General features: G+C 43.8%; 1 protein-coding gene across 1 annotated transcript; it reads right to left on the bottom strand.

Annotated features, from left to right (window-relative positions):
* Positions 1–16,242: 16,242 nt before the first annotated feature.
* Positions 16,243–20,087, bottom strand: LOC135516896 (uncharacterized protein C2orf81 homolog). The gene is made up of 4 exons (XM_064940967.1): positions 19,976–20,087; positions 19,298–19,562; positions 17,463–17,672; positions 16,243–17,347 (listed from the first exon to the last, which is right to left on the bottom strand). The coding sequence occupies exons 2-4, from the start codon at positions 19,544–19,546 to the stop codon at positions 16,340–16,342; spliced, it is 1,467 nt and encodes a 488-aa protein (XP_064797039.1). The 5' UTR covers positions 19,547–19,562; positions 19,976–20,087; the 3' UTR covers positions 16,243–16,339.
* Positions 20,088–20,553: the final 466 nt, after the last annotated feature.

Below are 20,553 nucleotides of genomic sequence, written 5' to 3'. Positions count from 1 at the left end.
TGAGGATGGGGATTTAATACATTTTTGAATAAGGCTGTAACGTAACAAAATGTGGAAAAAGTCAAGGGGTCTGAATACTTTCCGAAGTATTGCTCAGACATTGACACTAACAAAGCCATACAGTCTTTAGTACACACACTAATATTACAGGGGCGCTGCAGCATTGCCAGTATGATTCTATCATTATAAAATGTGAGTGAGATCTTTCAAAGAGCTATGCTGAACATTTACTAAAATCTTCACCACCATTTTCATGGTCTTTCTCTCAGCTCCGCAGACTCACAGGTAGTGTGCTAGGTTTTTCCACATGTTATCTTCTACCAGATGTGTATCATACTGTATGTGCCTTTGTTTCTGGGACCTGAGCCAAACCTAACTTTGGACAGCTTTACGGTACACTGTGAGAAAAAGAACCAATATGATTGACTGCTTCAGGTAAACCTTCAATAGCCTGATTTAAAAAGGTCAACGTGTTCGTGGTAAATGTCCAACAAACAAACTAAAAATAGTTGACTTACTATTTGTTTCCCACTAAATACAGATACAAAACCTTGAATTGTTTGCCTCTTTACATTTGCTAGTACCAACTTCTGGAGTATCCTTCTTGAACAAAGCAGAAATGATTCTATATCGTAACCACAGCCTATATCATATGGCACTGACATGTCGATTGGTTTTCAATACATTTCGTCAGGCATACAGTGGGGAGAACAAGTATTTGATACACTGCCGATTTTGCAGGTTTTCCTACTTACAAAGCATGTAGAGGTCTGTAATTTTCTATCATAGGTACACTTCAACCGTGAGACACGGAATCTAAAACTAAAATCCAAAAGATCACATTGTATGATTTTTAAGTAATTCATTTGCATTTTATTGCATGACATAAGTATTTGATACATCAGAAAAGCAGAACTTAATATTTGGTACAGAAACCTTTGTTTGCAATTACAGAGATCATACGTTTCCTGTAGTTCTTGACCACTGTAAGTCCGCTGTGGTCTGCTTGCATGATTTGCTGATAGTGTGAAAAGAGGGTAAAAGAGGATATGGTGGATAAGATGTAGGCAGGTGAACTGTAGGGCGACATTTCACTCTCATCTTGAGGACAGGGAGGGTAAGCAGGAATTCCTGTGATCTGTTCTTTACTAAAAAAGCTGCTTACTCTACTACCATTGGCTCATGTTAACAGAGTGGTTAAAGGAAAACACATGAGATCAATACACACACAGCTATTTTCATAAGAAACCAAGCATTGGTCAACAGTATAACAAGTTCTGTTCATTCCTTCAATATGAAACAGCAGTGGAAGCTGGCAGACAGAAAATATCAGAAGTGTGAAGATATGTGGTAATTTTCTAAACTGAGGATATGGTGTTCTCCTACGGTGTTGCGTAAGAGAGTAAAGTGAAAACAACAGACATCATGGAGGCGAAATCCCATAAATTGAAGAATGGACACTAATGTACAGCAGAGTTTGCAGAGACAGTTTGTCAACGTTGTACACACACACACACACACACATATATACACACACAGTGTATCTGCAGCTTCAGTATGTGTGTCACTTTCAACATCAGAAATTCCTTAAAATCTAGAAAATAACAAAACAAAAACAGTCTCCCTTTATGCCACCTTGCTGACAAAACCGCTATAGTGATGCTTTGGCACAGATAAACAGGAAAACAAAAGGCTCAAAGCTGAAGAAGTATCACCTCTCACTCATTTGAAATGGGGTGCTTTGTTGAAATTGTGTCAGGATCCAAGAGACGATAGGACACCTAGATAAAACAATCAAAGGAAGTTGAGCACCAGTATACAGTTTGACTGTTTTTACCATGTTTTGCCGTTAAAGTTAGAATTCTAGTTCTACTGAATTCTATTAACATACAACTATAATCTAAACTATCCTTATATCTACATGTATATTTTACACATATAGCTCAGACCCAGACTATCCAAGCCAACCAGTCTGTAGTACACACATTAACATTACAGGGGCTCTGCAGCATTATCTGTATAATCCTACCATTTTAAAATATGAGTGAGATCTTTCAAAGAGCTATGCTGAACATATTACTACAATCTTCACTACCACTTTCATGTTATTTCCCTCAGCTCCACAGACTCACAGGTGGTGTGCTAGGTTTTTCTACCTGTTAACTTCTATCAGATGTGTATCACATGTGCTTGTGTTTCTGGGACCTAAGCCAAATCTAACTTTGGACCGCTTTACGGTACACTGTGAGAAAAAGAACCAAGATGGTTGACTGCTTCAGGTAAACTTTCAATAGCCTGATTAAAAAGGTCAACGTGTTCGTGGTAAATGTTCAACAAACAAACTAAATATAGGTGACTGACTATTTGTTTACCTCCAAATACAGATCCAAAACCTTGTTTGCTTCTTTACATATGTTAGTCGCATATTTTGGGGTATCCTAATGGTTCTATATCGTAACCACAGCCTCTATACCATATCACACAGTCATGTCTATTGGTTTTCAATACATTTCGTCAGGCATAAGTCTGCTGTGGTCTGCTTGCCTGATTTGCTGATAGAGTGTGAAAAGAGGGTAAAAGAGGATATGGTGGATAAGATGCAGGCAGGTGAACTGTAGGACTATATTTTGTGCTCGTCTTGAGGACATGGAGGGTCAAGAGGAGTTCCTCTGATCTGTTCTTTATTAAAGAGCTCTACTGCCTAGTGCCTGCTTACTCTACTATCGTTGGCTCACATTAACAGAGTGGTTAAGGGAAGACACATGAGATCAATATATCACGTCTATTCTCGTACGAAACCAAGCATTGGCCAACAGTATAACAAATACTGCTCTTAATCTGTTACCAGATCTGTTCAAGTTCTGTTCATTCCTTCAATATGAAACAGCAGTGGAAGCTGGCAGATAGAAAATACCAGAAGTGTGAAGATATGTGGTAATTTTCTAAGCTGAGGATATGGTGTTCTCGTAAGGTGTTGCGTAAGAGAGAGAAAACAGAAAACAAGACATCATAAGTGCAAAATCCCATAAATCAGAAAATGGCCACTAATGCATCACAGAGTTGAATGAAACTCACGTCAACTACTGTATTTCATTTCAAATAGGGGGTGCTTATATTTGTCTTGTTTCACACATGTGGAAATGGAGATGTATTTTTTGCATATCCCACTAGCCAAGACACCCTCAGAGATTGGGGTCACAGCCAGGGATCAGCCATTATGGAAGGTGTCCCAGAGCAATTAGGTGCAAGCACCTTGCTCAAGGGCAGATCGACAGATTTTTCACCTAGTCGGCATGGGGATTTGAACTAGCAACCTTTTAGACTCTGAAATGTGGTCACTGGATTTCCTCCAAGTTTGTTAGCTGATCTTGAATGATAATTATGTGGTCAGGGCTTACTTTTCAGAGCAATCTACGTGCCTCTACACACCACATACTGCAACTTTTTGTTGAGTGTCCTCACAGTAACTTGAGTTCAGGAAACCACTGATGGTGACAACTATCCAAGACCATTATCCACCACAAAATGATTTTTTTTTTAAATTGTAAAATTCTTCCACTCTCACATTTTCAGAGGGAGACTAAATGTCATCAGTGAAATTCTCTCAGGTCTAGGGAGGCAATATCAATGAGTGATATGGCCAAACCCAGTCAAACTCATTCTGCTGCTTAAACTTCAGAGGTGTGTGTGACATTTGAAATTCCTGTATGGCGTGACCTTTGAGGCAGGAGAACAGGAGGAATCACCAAATACATCTGGTGTCACTCATTCTCCATGCAACTAAAATTACCTGATTTATCTACGGTGAGCTCCAAAAGTATTGGGACAGTGACAAATGTTTTGTTGTTTTGGCTCTGTAATCCAGCACTTTAGTTTTGAAATGGTACAATGACTATAAGGTTAAAATGCAAACTGTAAGCTTAAATTTGATGGTATTTTCATCAAATCAAATCGTATTGGTCACATACACATGGTTAGCAGATATTAATGCAAGTGTAGCGAAATGCTTGTGCTTCTAGTGCCGACAGTGCAGTAATATCTAACAAGTAATCTAACAATTCCCCAACAAGTACCTAATACACACAAATCTACAGGTGTCACACCATGACCATAGTTTGCTTTGTATGTTTCTATGTTTTGTTTGGTCAGGGTGTGATATGAGTGGGCATTCTATGTTTCATGTCTAGTTTGTCTAGTTCTATGTTTGGCCTGATATGGTTCTCAATCAGAGGCAGGTGTGAGTCATTGTCTCTGATTGGGAACCATATTTAGGTAGCCTGTTTGGTGTTGGGTTTTGTGGGTGATTGTTCCTGTTCCTGTGTTAGTTTGCACCAGTTTAGGCTGGTTTGGTTTTCACGTTACGTTTATTGATTTGTATTTCCTTTGTTTTATTAAACATGAATCTAAATAGCCATGCTGCATTTTGGTCCGACTCTCCTTCACATAAAGAAAGCCGTGACAGAATCACCCACCAACACACATTGAAACCCAGGCAACCTAAGTATGATTCTCAATCAGAGACAACTAATGACACCTGCCTCTGACTGAGAACCATACTAGGCCGAAACATAGAAATACCCAAATCATAGAAAAACAAACATAGACTGCCCACCCCAACTCACGCCCTGACCATACTAAATAATGACAAAACAAAGGAAATAAAGGTCAGAACGTGACAACAGGGGTGAATGAGAATATGTACTTGTAAGTATTTGGATAAGCGATGGCCGAGCGGCATAGGCAAGCTGTAGTAGATGGTATATAATACAGTATATACATGTGATATGAGTAATGTAAGATATGTAAACAATATTAAAAGTGGCATTATTTAAAGTGTCATTGTTTAAAGTGACTAGTGATCCATTAATTAAAGTGTCCAGTGATTGGGGCTCAATGTAGGCAGCAGCCGCTCTGAGTCAGTGATTGCTGTTTAGCAGTCTGATGGCCTTGAGATAGAAGATGTTTTTCAATCTCTCGGTCACAGCTTTGATGCACCTGTACTGACCTCGCCATCTGGATGATAGCGGGGTGAACAGGCAGTGGCTCGGGTGGTTATTGTCCTTGATGATCTTTTTGGCATTCTTGTGGAATCAGGTGCTGTAGGTGTCATGTAGGGCAGGCAGGTAGTTTTCCAACGGTGAGGCTTTGTGCAGACTGCACCACTCTCTGAGTCATTGTATAGGTCAATGTTGTTGTCTGAGGCTGACCGGAACATATTCCAGTCTGCGTGATCAAAACAATCTTGAAGCGTGGCTTCCGACTGGTCAGTCCAGTGTTGAAAGGTTCTCGTCACTGGTACATCCTGTTTGAATTTCTGCCTATAAGACAGAATGAGCAAGATGCTGTCATGGTCAGATTTTCCGAAGGGAGGGCGGAGGAGGGCTATGTATGCATCATGGAAGTTAGAGTAGCTGTGATCGAGAGTATTAGCCCTGCGTGCAATCAATATGCTGAGATAATTTAGGTAGCCTTGTTCTCAAATCTGCTTTGTTAAAATGCAGCCCTCAAATATATGGTTTCCAGTTTACATCGAGTCCAGTGAAATTCCTTGAGGGCCGTCTTGGTGTTCGATCGCGGGGGAATGTACACCACTGTGACTATAACTGATGAGAATTCTCTTGGTAGTTAAAATGGCAGGCATTTGATTGTGAGGAATTCTAGGTCGGGTGAGCAGAAGGACTTGACTTCCTGTATGTTGTAGTGATTACACCATGAGTTGTTATTCATAAAGCTTACACCCCGCCCTTCCTCTTCCCAGAGAGGTGTTTTATCTCTGTCGGCGCAATGCATAGAGAAGCCTGGTGGCTGAACCGATTCCGGCAACATACCAGAAAGAGCCATGTTTCCGTGAAACAGAGAATGTTACAATGGATGGCAACCCTCAAATTCTGTTTACCTTGTTGTCAAGAGACTGGACATTGGCGAGTAGTATACTCGGGAGCGGTGTGCGATGTGCACGTCTACGGAGCCTGACCAGAAGGCGGCTCCATCTGCCCCTTCTGCGGCACCGTTGTTTTGGGTCGCCTACTGGGATGAGATCCATTGTCCTGGGTGGTGGTCGGAATAGAGGATCCGCTTCTGGAAAGTCATATTCCTGGTCGTAATGTTGGTAAATTGACATTGCTCTTATATCCAATAAATCTTCCCGGCTATACGTAATAAGACTTAAGATTTCCTGGGGTAACAATGTAAGAAATAATACATAAAAAAAAAATACTGCAAAGTTTCCTAAGAACGCAAAGCGAGGTGACCATCTCTGTCTGCAACATTTTCAGAGTATCCACATCGAGTTATCCGTTTAGAAATGACAGAACTTTCTGTACATAGTCCCCCCATTTTTATGAGTGAGAAAGTTAGATGCACAAATATCATACCCCCAAGACATGCTAACAATAAAAGGGAAACCAGTACAATAACAGAGGAGGTTAGTATTTTGGGGGAGGAGGGGTATGATATTTCGGCTTGTGTAACTCTTTCACTCATCATTATTCACAATTCTTTCATTATTATCCTTAATCATGGTAGCACCCACATTAATGTAGAAGTGTTTAGAAATACTGTCACGACTCCGACCGAAGGTGGCTCCCCTTCACGTTCGGGTGGCGCTCGGCGGTCGTCGTCGCCGGCCTACTAGCTACCACTGATTCTTTCCTCCCCCTCCTTATGTGTTTATTGAGTACACCTGTTTTGTGTTGGGTATAATTAGGGAGGCTTTATTAGTCAGCCGGTTCTTTGTGCGGGATTAATTATTGTGACCTTCTGTTTGGTAGTAGAGGAATGTGTTTGTTCCTGGTCGTGTATTTCTGGTTATGAGCACACTGTGTTGCGTTTTGGTGCATTAAAGAGCACAGCATCGCACTCTCTGTTTCCGGCGTCTGACTCCACACCCACGACACCCGGAGCGTTACAAATACAGTTGAAGTCGGAAGTTTACATTCATTTAGCTTTTCCAACCACTCCACAAATTTCCTGTTAACAAACTATAGTTTTGGCAAGTCGTTTAGGACATCTACTTTGTGCATGACACAAGTAATTTTCCCAACAATTGTTTACAGACAGATTATTTTACTGTATCACAATTCCAGTGGATCAGAAGTTTACATACACTAAGTTGACTGTGCCTTTAAACAGCTTGGACAATTCCAGAAAATTATGTCAGGGCTTTAGAAGATTCTGATTTATATCATTTGAGTCAATTGGAGGTGTACCTGTGGCTGTATTTCAAGGCCTACAAACTCAGTGCCTCTTTGCTTGACATCATGGGAAAATCAAAAGAAATCAGCCAAGACCTCAGAAATAACATTGTAGACCTCAGCTCCTCCTTATTGAGTCTCCCCACATACCTGTTGTTTAGGGTTTTTCTTGGCTTCAAAAACAAAACCCAGATATTGACTGGACTACGGGTTCCATTCTGGGTTGGAGCCCATTTTGCCATTCACACTGCCTCAAGGCGGCACAGCCATCTCCGAATCATGACCTCCTGGAGGTTTTAAGCAAGGCTCATGCTGAGGGGGAAAAGGAAAAGACCATGCGTCCATGTATTGATTATCGAGATCTCATTGATATTACGATTAAAACTCAATACCCTCTACCACTCCTCTCCTCAGCTTTCGAACCTCTCCCGTGGGCTACTATCTTCTCCAAACTGGACCTTCGGAATGCCTACAATCCTGTGCGGATACACAAAGGAGACGAGTGGAAGACCACTTTCAACACTGCCAGTGGACATTCTGAGTACCTGGTTATTTTGGACTCACCAATGCGCCTGCTGTTTTCCAGACTCTGGTCAACGATGTGCTCCGGGATATGTTGAATCGTTCTGTTTTTGTATTCCTCGACGATATATATCCTGGTTTTCTCTAGTTCAGCCCAGGAACACATTTTCCATGTTCGACAGGTTCTTCAGCTCCTTTCTTCAGCTCCTCCTGGATAATCAGTTGTTTGTAAAGGCTGAGAAGTGCGTGATGCACAGCCTGACATGATGCAAACAATATTCTGACCACTGGTCATCGTGACCAGTGGGGAAGTGGCATGTCGTGGCTTGAGGCTTGTCTGCTCATCTTCGTTCAGGGAGAGAAGACTGATGATGTGGGTGGTGACCAATACCTGGACTCTGCGTAGCACTGAGACATCTTGGCTGTGGTAATGCTGATATCCGGCTCAAAGGACCATGAAAAATATGAAGGCGCTGATCCGAGAGGACCATGTAGAACGGGAACTAGTAGAAAGCTATTAGGTGCCAATAGACAGGATTCAGCCACCAGAGGTCTGTCTGGCAAGATGTCCAAGATATCTTTAGACAGGTTTATTCAAGATAAAGGTTCACCACACCACACTCCTCTGTAATGATGGCTCACAGTAAGAATGTGTATAAAAGTGGTTCTATGGAACAATACAAGAAAATAATAACCATAAGTGTCACGTTCTGACCTTTATTTCCTTTGTTTTGTCTTTATTTAGTATGGTCAGGGCGTGAGTTGGGGTGGGCAGTCTATGTTTCTGTTTCGGCTTAGTATGGTTCTCAATCAGAGGCAGGTGTCGTTAGTTGTCTCTGACTGAGAATCATCCTTAGGTAGACTGGGTTTCACTGTTGGTTTGTGGGTCTTTGTTTCCTGTGTCAGTGTTTGTGCCACACAGACTGTTTCGGTTTGGTTTATATCACGTTATCGTTTATTGTTTTGTATTTCATAGTGTTCAGGCTCTTCTTATTAAAATCGTCATGGACACTTACCACGCTGCGTATTGGTCCGATCAATCTTCAGACGAAGAGGAGGAAATCTGCCGTTACAATAAGTAAAGGTTTACATACAATATACGGGCCCAGTAGACTGTCAAGGTATGCATGCTAGTATCTACAATACAAATAATAAAATGCATATATACCCAGAGGTAAAGGCTTCATAAAGCATTCATATAGGCTTCATAAGCCCTGCATAAATGTGTCACCAATCACCTATAACCGTATTTCATTCTTTATAAAATATTAATACATGTGGTCAAATAAATTGATGGTTATGTCCCAGTTAAGCCACATTATGAATCTTTAAAGAGCATGATATACAGTTATAGATGATTTTTTAAGCACCTATGTAGTGCTTATGAAGCCTATATGAAGCCTTCATAAGACGCACTTCAAATAATGTGGGACCCACAATCTCTATACGGCTTAAGCCAAGATATAATGTATGGGGCAAAACCAAATACACAGGCTATATTATTAACCACTTACAGGATAAAGACCCAAATACTGCTAACCATAATAACTGAAAACATACTGGAATGTAACCGACGTCTGTGCATGTGCACAAGACCACGACCAACGTGGAATAGTAACTGTCCCACAAGGAAGGCACGGGCTATATTAGGCTACATGCTACATAAGGCTAAACACAGTACACGGTAGCATGAGGATAAATAAAGGTTGTAAATGTCCACGGGGCGGCAGTGTAGCCTAGTGGTTAGAGCGCTGGACTAGTAACCGGAAGGTTGCAAAATAAAGCTAAAATTAAAATAAACATGGCTATTAATGAGAATATGTTTATAAGCGAACAGTATTAACAGAAAAAAAAACTAAATGAGGCATGTGGCACACAGCATAAATGAGCTAGCATGACTGGCTAAAGTCGTGGCTAGCAGGCTGGAAATAGCATGACACATGGAAAAGGAAAATAACGTATTAACATGGTAAATAATAACCCGACTGACTGCCTTAGCAACACCTAACTAAAGTTTTGACATGTCGGACAGTACTTACAATTCGATGCAGGCACTACACACTGGTCAAATACAATAAACATTAGGAATAGTCCAGCGAGTCCATTCTCTTCTGACCTTGATCTCACTCTGATGACAGGAGCGGGGTTTAGTGACGTGCTCAGGGAATGGTGTATAGAGCCAACTACCTGCCAAAAGGTTCAACATACATATCGTTAAGATCATTAGAAAATACATACGTAAATTGTTAGGATCGTAAGAAAGGCCATGCATGAAACGTTAAAATAAATCTGTACACATACAAACCCTACGTTACGACTATGAATGACCATTTACACAATCAATTCTTACTTTACTCGGTTACAGATTTTTTTATGCGTACAAACTTTTGTCAGTATTGTGTCATCTGCAAAGGACATGAACCGAACGTAGGTAGTCGAAGTTAGCTAGTCAATCAAGCAACTCTAGCCCAGGCGTTAGAGTTGCATTGCATCTTCCGGATTCATTTCCTAAAATAAATGTCTAGAGCTTGTTTTAGAAATGCATTCAATAATGACATTATACCAACAGATGAAGTAGTATCGGCTTGGGCCTTCAGAAAATGACTTGTGTGAGAATGATAGATACAGATGAGCCTTGTCTTGAATAACGACCTATGCTACAAAATAAATATGATTTAGGCCTATTCCGCTATCTAAATATGCCATGCTGTTCTGTGTTATTTAATGGCCATATAATTGCATAAATAATTTATAAATAAAACAAAACAAAATATTGATTAAGTCTTGGCAATAACCTGTCCTGAGCGAAATAGCCAAGGGGTCACAAATGGTCAAGACTATCTAACCTATTCTTATTGCCAGATCTGTTTTCCCTATCAGCCGCTGCACGTGCTTCTTCAACTATTTTGTTTAAAATGTATTTAGACGCTATATTTAGAGTTCTGTGAGCTAGGGTCTCTTTTTAAAGGGAGTCCTATAATAAAAACAGATATAAAACACATATAGAGTTCTAAAATTATTCCACAAGACAACAGTGCCCAAAATGATAGCCTAAATTGCAATGCCTGAAAGTTGGTGGCCTATTTGTTATTTGGATAGACCTAAATTAACCTCTACGGCCTAAATGTGTCACCCTGCGGGACAGTTGAGCTAACGTAGTGTCACGCCCTGGTCTATATTTATTATGTTTATCTTCATTTATTGGGTCAGGCCAGGGTGTGACATGGGTTTATTTTATTTGTGGTGTGTTTCGTCTTGGGGTTGTGTGGGGTGTATATATCTTTTTCGTTCTTCATTAAACATGTCTAAAAAATACCACGCTGCATTTTGGTCCGCTCCTCCTTCAACAGAAGAAAGCCGTTACAGAATCACCCACCACAACAGGACCAAGCGGCGTGGTAACAGGCAGGTGCAGCAAAGAGAGGAATGGACATGGTGTCACGCCCTGGTCGAAATATATTATGTTTATTCCTTATTTAATCGGTCAGGCCAGGGTGTGACGGGTTATTGTGGTGTGTTTTTGTCTTGGGGTTTTGTGGGATGTCTAGAGTTAGTCTATGGCTGCCTGAGGCGGTTCTCAATCAGAGTCAGGTGATTATCGTTGTCTCTGATTGGGAACGATATTTAGGCAGCCATATTCTTTGTGTGTTTCGTGGGTGATTGTCCTTAGGGTCCTTGTTCCTGTATCTGTGTTAGTTTACACTAGTATAGGCTGTTTCGGTTTTCGTTACGTTCTTTGTTTGTTGTGTTACGTTTTTGTTCATTAAACATGGATCGCAATCTACACGCTGCATTTTGGTCCGACTCTCTTTCACCGCATGAAAGCCGTTACAGAATCACCCACCACAAACGGACCAAGCAGCGTGTCAACAGGCAGGAGCCACAGGAGAAACAGCAAAGGCAGCAGCAGGAGCAGCGTAAAAAGGACTTTTGGACTTGGAAGAAAATCCTCGACGGGAGAGGACCCTGGGAGGAACAAAAGGAGGTATCGTCATGGGAGGACGAATTGTTTGGAGAAGGACCCTGGGGAATATTGCCGCCCCAAAGAAGAACTGGAGGCGGCGAGAGCTGAGAGGCTTTGGTATAGAGGAGAAGCAACAGCAGCAGCAGGAGCAACAATATCGGGACTACACTACTTGGGAGGAAATAGACAGGTGGGCGGTCGACCCAGGGAGAGTGCCGGAGCCCGCCTGGGATTCACTGGAGCAGTGCGAAGAAGGTTATAGGAGAATGGAGATGGCGAAGCAAGCACGGCGGCGCGGAAGGAAGCCCGAGAGTCAGCCCCAAAAATGTCTTGGGGGGTGGCTCACAGGGAGTATGGCTACGCCAGGTAGGAGACCTGCACAAACTTCCTGTGCTTACCGGGGGGCTAAAGAGACCGGGCAGGCACCGTGTTATGCTGTGGAGCGCACGGTGTCTCCAGTGCAGGTGCATAGCCCGGTGCGGTATATACCTGCTCCTCGTATTGGCCGGGCTAGAGTGGGCTTCGAGCCATGTAATGTTGGGCAGGCTCGGTGCTCAAGAGCTCCAGTGCGCCTGCACGGTCCGGTCTACCCAGTACCACCTCCACACCCCAGCCCTCCGGTGGCAGCTCCCCGCACCAGGCTTCCTGTGCGTGTCCTCGGCCCAGTACCACCAGTGCCAGCACCACGCATCAGGCCTACAGTGCGTCCCGCCTGTTCAGCGCTATCGGAGCCTTTCTCCTCTCCAGCGCTGACAGAGTCTCCCGCCTGTTTAGCGCAGCCAGAGCCTTCCTCCTCTCCTGCGCAGCCGGAGCCTCCCGCCTGTTCAGCGCTGTCGGAGCCTTTCTCCTCTCCTGCGCTGCTGGAGTCTCCCGCCTGTTTAGCGCAGCCAGAGCCTTCCTCCTCTCCTGCGCTGCTGGAGTCTCCCGCCTGTTTAGCGCAGCCAGAGCCTTCCTCCTCTACAGCGCTGCTGGAGTCTCCTGCCTGTTTAGCGCAGCCGGAGCTGTCAGTCTGCAAGGAGCTGTCAGTCTGCAAGGAGCTGTCAGTCTGCAAGGAGCTGTCAGTCTGCATGGAGCTGCCAGTCTGCATGGAGCAGCCAGAGCTGTCAGTCTGCAAGAAGCCGCCAGAGCTGTCAGTCTACATGGAGCAGCCAGAGCCGCCAGTCAGCATGGAGCAGCCAGATCTGCCAGTCAGCCAGACTCTTCCAGATCTGCCAGTCAGCCAGACTCTTCCAGATCCGCCAGTCAGCCAGACTCTTCCAAATCCGCCAGTCAACCAGATTCTTCCAGATCTGCCAGTCAACCAGACTCTTCCAGATCTGCCAGTCAGCCAGGATCTGCCAGAACCGTCAACCAGCCAGGATCTGCCGGATCCAAATACCTGGCTGGGCTTCCTCTCAGTGCTGGGCTTCCTCTCAGTGCCGGGCTTCCTCTCAGTCCCGAGCTTCCTCTCAGTGCCGAGCTTCCCCTCAGTCCCGAGCTGCCCCTCAGTCCCGAGCTGCCCCTCAGTCCCGAGCTGCCCCTCAGTTCCGAGCTGCCCCTCAGTCCAGTGGGGTTCTGGGTGAGGACTACTAGGCCATGGTCGGCGGCGAAGGTGGATTATCCTAGGACGCGAGGAGGGGGGACTAAGACATTTATAGAGTGGGTTCCAAGTCCCGCGCCGGAGCCGGAGCCGCCACCATGGACAGACGCCCACCCGGACCCTCCCTATTGTTTTGATGTGCGTCCGGGAGTCCGCACCTTAGGGGGGGGGGTTCTGTCATGCCCTGGTCAATATTTATGATGTTAATCTTCATTTATTGGGTCAGGCCAGGGTGTGACATGGGTTTATTTGTGGTGTGTTTCGTCTTGGGGTTGTGTGGGGTGTATAGCATAGTCTATGGCTGCCTGAGGCGGTTCTCAATCAGAGTCAGGTGATTATCGTTGTCTCTGATTGGGAAACATATTTAGGTGGCCATATTCTTTGAGTGTTTTCGTGGGTGATTGTTCCTGTCTCTTTGTCTTCACCAGATAGGACTGTTTAGGTTTTCACATTCCGTTTGTTGTTTTTGTATTGTTCGTGTTTTTTCGTTCTTCATTAAACATGTCTAAAAAATACCACGCTGCATTTTGGTCCGCTCCTCCTTCAACAGAAGAAAGCCGTTACACGTAGACTAATGTGATTAGCATGAGGTAACCTTTTGGCAGGTATCTGGCTCCATAATGGTGAACTATGACTGGCTGGTAAAAGTGGAGTGACTTGGAGGTACCACTACAATGAGAAATAAGGGGTGTTACAATAAACAAATACAATAAACTACTAGAAAAGGGGTGCTGAAACTGCATAACCAGAGCTGGCCACTGTGGTTAGGGGGTAATGCAATGTTACAGAAGAGAGAATTCTGAAAGGATAATAAAACATTATAAGGCAAGTTTGACCATGCATTATAGATGCATTATACCTGCAATCTGTAAGTAAAGTGTAACCAAACTTTCATCTCATCTTATTGTTGGCGTGGTGTTACATGAAACTGAATCAATATAGTCAAGTACATTAATATTTTTTTTCCACAATGAGCTGAAAATATATTTAAGATGGATGACTGCTACTATAGTTAAACTAAGAACCCAGCAGAAGAACTGAAGCTGTAATCATCACCATGGCTTTCATGCTATGTGGAGCACTGTGAGAGCCAGGATATGCAGTAAATCATCACACATGGTATTTAACATTTTACATGTTGATGATACATTGGATATAAACCAGGCATATTAAATCCTCTTACTGGATGGGGATTGTGTAATTTAAAAGAAAATATCTACTGCTCGTATAAAATATAGAAAAATTGCTGAGACACAAAACCCTGACCAATGCATCGCCCACAACCTTGCCTGTTTGGGATAATATTATAATGATCAGTTTATCTTAGCCAAACTAGTCATGATATAGTATGTTACTCTGCTATGCATGCATAAGGCTCATCCACAAACAGGCTATTTTCCAATGGGTTATAAAGTATCTGCATGAAAAGCTCCACATCTATGAATCTATGAGCTATTTTCTCAATATGTGTCAGCTGGCAAGAGTGCTTTTAGAGAATGACAAACAGCCCTCTATAAAACTCTGTGGAGTCCACAATGAAACTGATTACACAACGTATAAAAACTTTGTAACAACTGCTGATGTAAAAAGGGCTTCATAAAAAAATACATTTGATTAGATTTTGATTTGATGGCACATGTCAATCAACAGTGGGGCCCCTTAGCTTGGGCCCTCTGATGCCTATGTCTAACTCTTATTATGCTTGAAATGTTAGCCAGAATGTACAGAACCATATACATAATACATGAATATCATACATAAATGATCCAAAATATATGTAATATATAGTAAAAGTAAGATCTTTATGTTGAGGTGCCACATGCGGTACCTGGTGTGCTGGTCTGTAAACAATTCATGCATACAGTGCAAAATTAGCTGGGGGATATTTTGGTATTTCTTGCAGTAAAAACAGAAAAACAGTGCCCTTATCGCTATGCAGGAACTCAACACAGAATAATTGCCAAAATGGGATACTAGTCATAGATGTTTTTTAAAATACTCTTCTCAATGGTTGATAAGACTCCGTTTTTGGGCCTCCCGGGTAGCACAGTGGTTAAGGGCGCTGTACTGCAGCGCCAGCTGTGCCACCAGAGACAATTGGCCTCGCGTCGTCCGGGTTTGGGAGGGCTTGGCCGGTAGGGATATCCTTGTCTCATCGCGCACCAACAACTCCTGTGGCGGGCCGGGCGCAGTGCGCGCTAACCAAGGTTGCCAGGTGCACAGTGTTTCCTCCGACACATTGGTGCACGCTGTGTTAAGAAGCAGTGCGGCTTGGTTGGGTTGTGTATCGGAGGACGCATGACTCTCAACCTTCGTCTCTCCTGAGCCCGTACGGGATTTGTAGCGATGAGACAAGATAGTAGCTACTAAAAAACAATTGGATACCATGAAAAAGGGGTATACAAATTTTAAAATAAAAATAAAGACTCAGTTTTCAGTGGTGAGAATGAATGTCATTTCAAAAGATAATATATGTCTAAAATAAAGTATGTTTATGTATGAAGCGTTGAGCCAGACCTGAACAATGGTGTTCCTTGGTCATCTGTTGTCGTCGCATATTCTTGGTGCACCCTGGCAAATAACTCCTGAATTTGCTCAGAAGCATTATGATGACAAATGTTACAATATGATCCGCACTGCCATCATGGGGTCAAGTATTGAACTGCATTAACATCAAACCTCAGGACATCTATGAACAAGGCAAAGTTGAAAACAGTAATCAGTAACAATCATGTAACAATATCAATATCAATATGTTGTTATGTAACTATGTAACAATACATGGGGGGTAGAGGTTCAAGTTCATCTGACAAAACATGGGAGCACTATCTCACAGAAGAAAAGCATCAAAATATGTACACATACTCAAACTCAAGTGCAGTCCCTGATTTAAATAGGTTTAGACGCTAGGTGGAATTCCTTAAACAAACACAACATTTGGAATAGCTTAAATTAAACTTAGAATAGAAAATGGAATTCACATCTTCTCTTTATTAAATAAAAGCAAATCAGCACCTAGTCATCAAATGACAGTCCATTAGGCTGCAGTGTGATTGAGACTGCAGTGGTTCCTATTGCTCCTCATGCCCAGTGTTTCCCAGTGGGGGCACTGACTCGAGGGCTATGCCCTCCCACCACCTGATTCAAGGACCACAACATGGCCGGGAGGCTGCTTCTGATGGGCCTCAGCTCAGGGAGACGGGAAACCCAGAACGGCTTGTTTTCCCCAGTCCCACATACTGGGGCCCCAATGGCCACTCCTGGCACCAGCTCAATGGTATCCAGATCGAGGCCAGTGGAGAGCGGAGTGTAGCCCACAGTTGAGCCACTTGGCTGGGTACCGCCTCGGAGCACATGCCTCTGTAGCTGGACACCATGGTGGAGACTCTTCTTCCGAGTCTTGCTGGGTAAAGCCTGGTGGGTGTGGGCAGTCAGGGGGGTGATGGTGCCTCGGCGTGCCATGCTGTGATGGTCCTGATTGGGCCGGTGGGGGGCCCTGTTTTTGGGCCCTATTCTCTCCTTTGAGCGGTGTGAGGGCCCAGGCTCCAGGACCTCCACCTCGGGCCAGACATGGTGTTGTGGTAGTCTAGCGGGGTCCAGTCTCCTAGGGACTGGGACCTCTCGTGGTCTATGCCCCTGAAGTTGGGGTACAGAGAGGCTCTGGTACTGCTGGGCTGGTTCACTAGGGGTGAATAAGGGTTTGTAGGTCTTCAGAGGTGGTGGTAGGGCCTTGTGTGCGCCTGCTTGGGTCTGAGACTTTCTCCTCCTCTGGGCTTTATAGGTGGCTACAGTGAGGTAAGGTGAGGGTTGGACTTCCTCTGGTCCTATCTTCTCTGCCTTGTCTGGCTTCTTAGGTTCAGTTGAATCCACTATTATTTTTTTTGCTAGGACCGTTCTCTCTCTGTCTGGAGGCTCTGCCTTTGTAGGTGACTGGAGCTTGCTGTCCTGTCTACTGGGAGACTGGGGCTTGCCGTCCTGTCCACTGGGAGACTGGGGCTTGCTGTCCTGTCTACTGGGAGACTGGGGCTTGCTCTGTGTATCTGAGTCCCATGGATCAGCAGACTCTGCCAGGTGCAAATCCAGCAACTTCTGCAGACACAAAACCACATCAGGTATCAGTGTGTATCATCAGATATCATGCATGTGACGGTGCAGTCATGCTTGTGACATACATAAGTGTGTTTATGCATGTGTGTATTGTTACCTGCAAAAGAGGTGTGTGTGAGCTCACACTGGTGTACCGGACAGGAACACAGCCCTCGGCCCATGAGTCGCTCTTACAGGGTTCAGGCTCTGTGTCCTCCCCCCACAAAGTGGCACTCTCTCGCCCCTCACCCTCATCCCTCGCCAGGAACAGCCAGTCAGACATCTGCACCAGGCTTTCATAGGCCCGGGTCACTGTGAACGGCACCAGCTGGACAGAAGGAGAGAGAGAGATAATAATTTGTTTGAGATGTCAGGCACATGTGTGGGTGTTTCGACTGGTTAGGGGTTAGGTGCATAGAAAGGTCCTTCCAAATGACACCCTATTCCCTAAAAAATGATAAAGAAAAAATACTGTTAAATCACCAGGAATTTAGCAAAAAATGTGTTCAGCAAATCTGTTCCTGAGTATTTACATAAATAAAAACATACAGGTTACTGCAAAGAAAATGGAAACACTTGAAGAAATAAGGGATACAAAGTATATTGAAAGTGGGTGCTTCCACACAGGTGTGGTTCCTGAGTTAATTAAGCAGTTAACATCCCATCATGCTTAGGGTCATGTATAAAAATTGGTTTGATGATCATGAAAACTAAATAAACCATATGCCATGGCTGTCTCCATCATCAGATCTCAACCCAATTGAACACTTGGGTTGACACATTCTGGGACAGTGCCTGAGACAGTGTTTTATTAAAAAAACACCAAATTATGGAAGAATGGTGTCGCACCCCTGCCAATAGAGTTCCAGCCACTTGTAGAATCCATGCCAAGGTATAATTCTTTATTTAACCTTTATTTAATTAGGCAAGTCAGTTAAAAACAAATCCTTATTTACAATGACTGCCTAGGAACAGTGAGTTAACTGCCTTGTTCAGCGGCAGAATGACAGAGGTTTAGCTTGTCAGCTCAGGGATTTGATCAACCAACCTTTTGGTTACTAGCCCAACACTCTAACCACTAGGATACCTGCCACCCTTTCAAGCTATTGAAGCTGTTCTGGCTCATTGTTGCCAAACACCCTATTAATACACCTTATGTTGGTGTTTCCTTTATTTAGCAGTTACCTTTACATGATCGTGTCTCAATGTAATCAAGGTATGAAATTATTGATATTTTCAAATACTGTACGATCTCTTTGGGGCTTAGTTCTGGTCAATATGCAGTGTACAAATTGTTACAATTATGTTCTGGCTCCCCGACCATTTGCTCCGACAAAAATCATCCTGCGGCTGAATCTCGTTGCCTACATCTGAATCTCGTTGCCTACACCTGAATCTCGTTGCCTACATCTGAATCTCGTTGCCTACACCTGAATCTCGTTGCCTACACCTGAATCTCGTTGCCTACACCTGAATCTCGTTGCCTACACCTGAATCTCGTTGCCTACACCTGAATCTCGTTGCCTACACCTGAATCTCGTTGCCTACACCTGAATCTCGTTGCCTACACCTGAATCTCGTTGCCTACACCTGAATCTCGTTGCCTACACCTGAATCTCGTTGCCTACACCTGAATCTCGTTGCCTACACCTGAATCTCGTTGCCTACACCTGAATCTCGTTGCCCACACCTGAATCTCGTTGCCTACACCTGAATCTCGTTGCCCACACCTGAATCTCGTTGCCTACACCTGAATCTCGTTGCCTACACCTGAATCTCGTTGCCTACACCTGAATCTCGTTGCCTACACCTGAATCTCGTTGCCCACACCTGAATCTCGTTGCCTACACCTGAATCTCGTTGCCTACACCTGAATCTCGTTGCCTACACCTGAATCTCGTTGCCTACATCTGAATCTCGTTGCCCACACCACTGTCTGTGACAGCTACACACCTGTTTTTGCAGGTACACCTGATAGCACCTGTCCATCACTGCAGCCTCCAGCTCTCCCATGATCTCCGCCACCACCTCCTCCCCGTTGTCCTGTGTTGTCATGGTGACCCAGGCGGCTTCCGTGAGGCGACCTGGGACAATGTCCACTGTCTCCACATTCTGGACCGAGGCAGGGCGAGGAAGAGCAGGTGCCAGAACCAAGCTGGCAGCACGACTCTTGTCGCGAGATTTGGCCGCTGAGCGTGACATGATTCCGAGATGTTTTCTGCAGATGAACATTGATATTTATCAATTTGATACATACCGGTAGGTAATTGACTGAGGTTACTGAATTCTTTATCATGAATTTGATCGTGGCACAATGACCTAGATTTGTAATAATGTTTAACATATCCACCCTGGGAGGAAACGATTTGAGATTCTTTGATTCTTTGATTCTATATACGTTGAATGAAATAGAATTACAATAATAATAATAACGATTATTATTATTGATTACATTGAGATTGTTTATGTTGTGAGTAGTATCCTCCTATGGGCATTGAAGCATTCACAATGCTTGCCGACACAGCTTGCCGACACAACTGTGCCAATGGTGAATGTCTTCTTGAGAAATAGTCAAAACAATTAAACGTGCATGATGTGCCAGTGTCACAAAATAATTTGAACAACGCTCACCTCAAGAAAGTTCCATAAATGCTTAGTTCTAGAACCCCATACCCGATGATTTTCTGTCTTGCCTCGTCAACATTGTTTCCTTCATGTCCCTGGCGTGTGCGGTTGCTGGGCAACAGGCGTCTCTGCAATTGACGTTTCACAGGCTCCAAAAGTATTTTTCTCAGAGCAATAATAATGATAATTTATTCAACTTTTATAACGCTATTCATCACATAAATAATTTGAATGCGCTTTAAACATAACCCAAAAAAACAAGCAAATTTTAAAACAACATTCATCAGATGGAAGGTCATGAGAGGGTCAGGAAAGTTCATGGCTTGAGTGGTCATCGGAGGAAGGAGGTCAAAGTAGGAGAGCAAGCAAATATGTTCTCTGAAACAAGCCAGGGGTAGGCAAGCAGCAAGGTGTCATCAAGGTCTCAAGCTGTTATTGCCATCTGTGTGGCTTATCCATAGTAGGACTCAGACGGAGTTAGAGCTCAGCAGGTTTTGAGGGATGATAAAGACCAAATATAAGCCTTAGGCAACAGTACCACCGTGTGGCTGTCGCCTACCATTGAACGTCTGACTGACGTGATT

Source organism: Oncorhynchus masou, chromosome 28 (genome assembly GCF_036934945.1).
Source record: "Oncorhynchus masou masou isolate Uvic2021 chromosome 28, UVic_Omas_1.1, whole genome shotgun sequence".
Taxonomy (NCBI): domain Eukaryota; kingdom Metazoa; phylum Chordata; class Actinopteri; order Salmoniformes; family Salmonidae; genus Oncorhynchus; species Oncorhynchus masou.
Note: the sequence above shows the minus strand (reverse complement) of the source record. Positions and strands in the feature narration are given on the sequence as shown.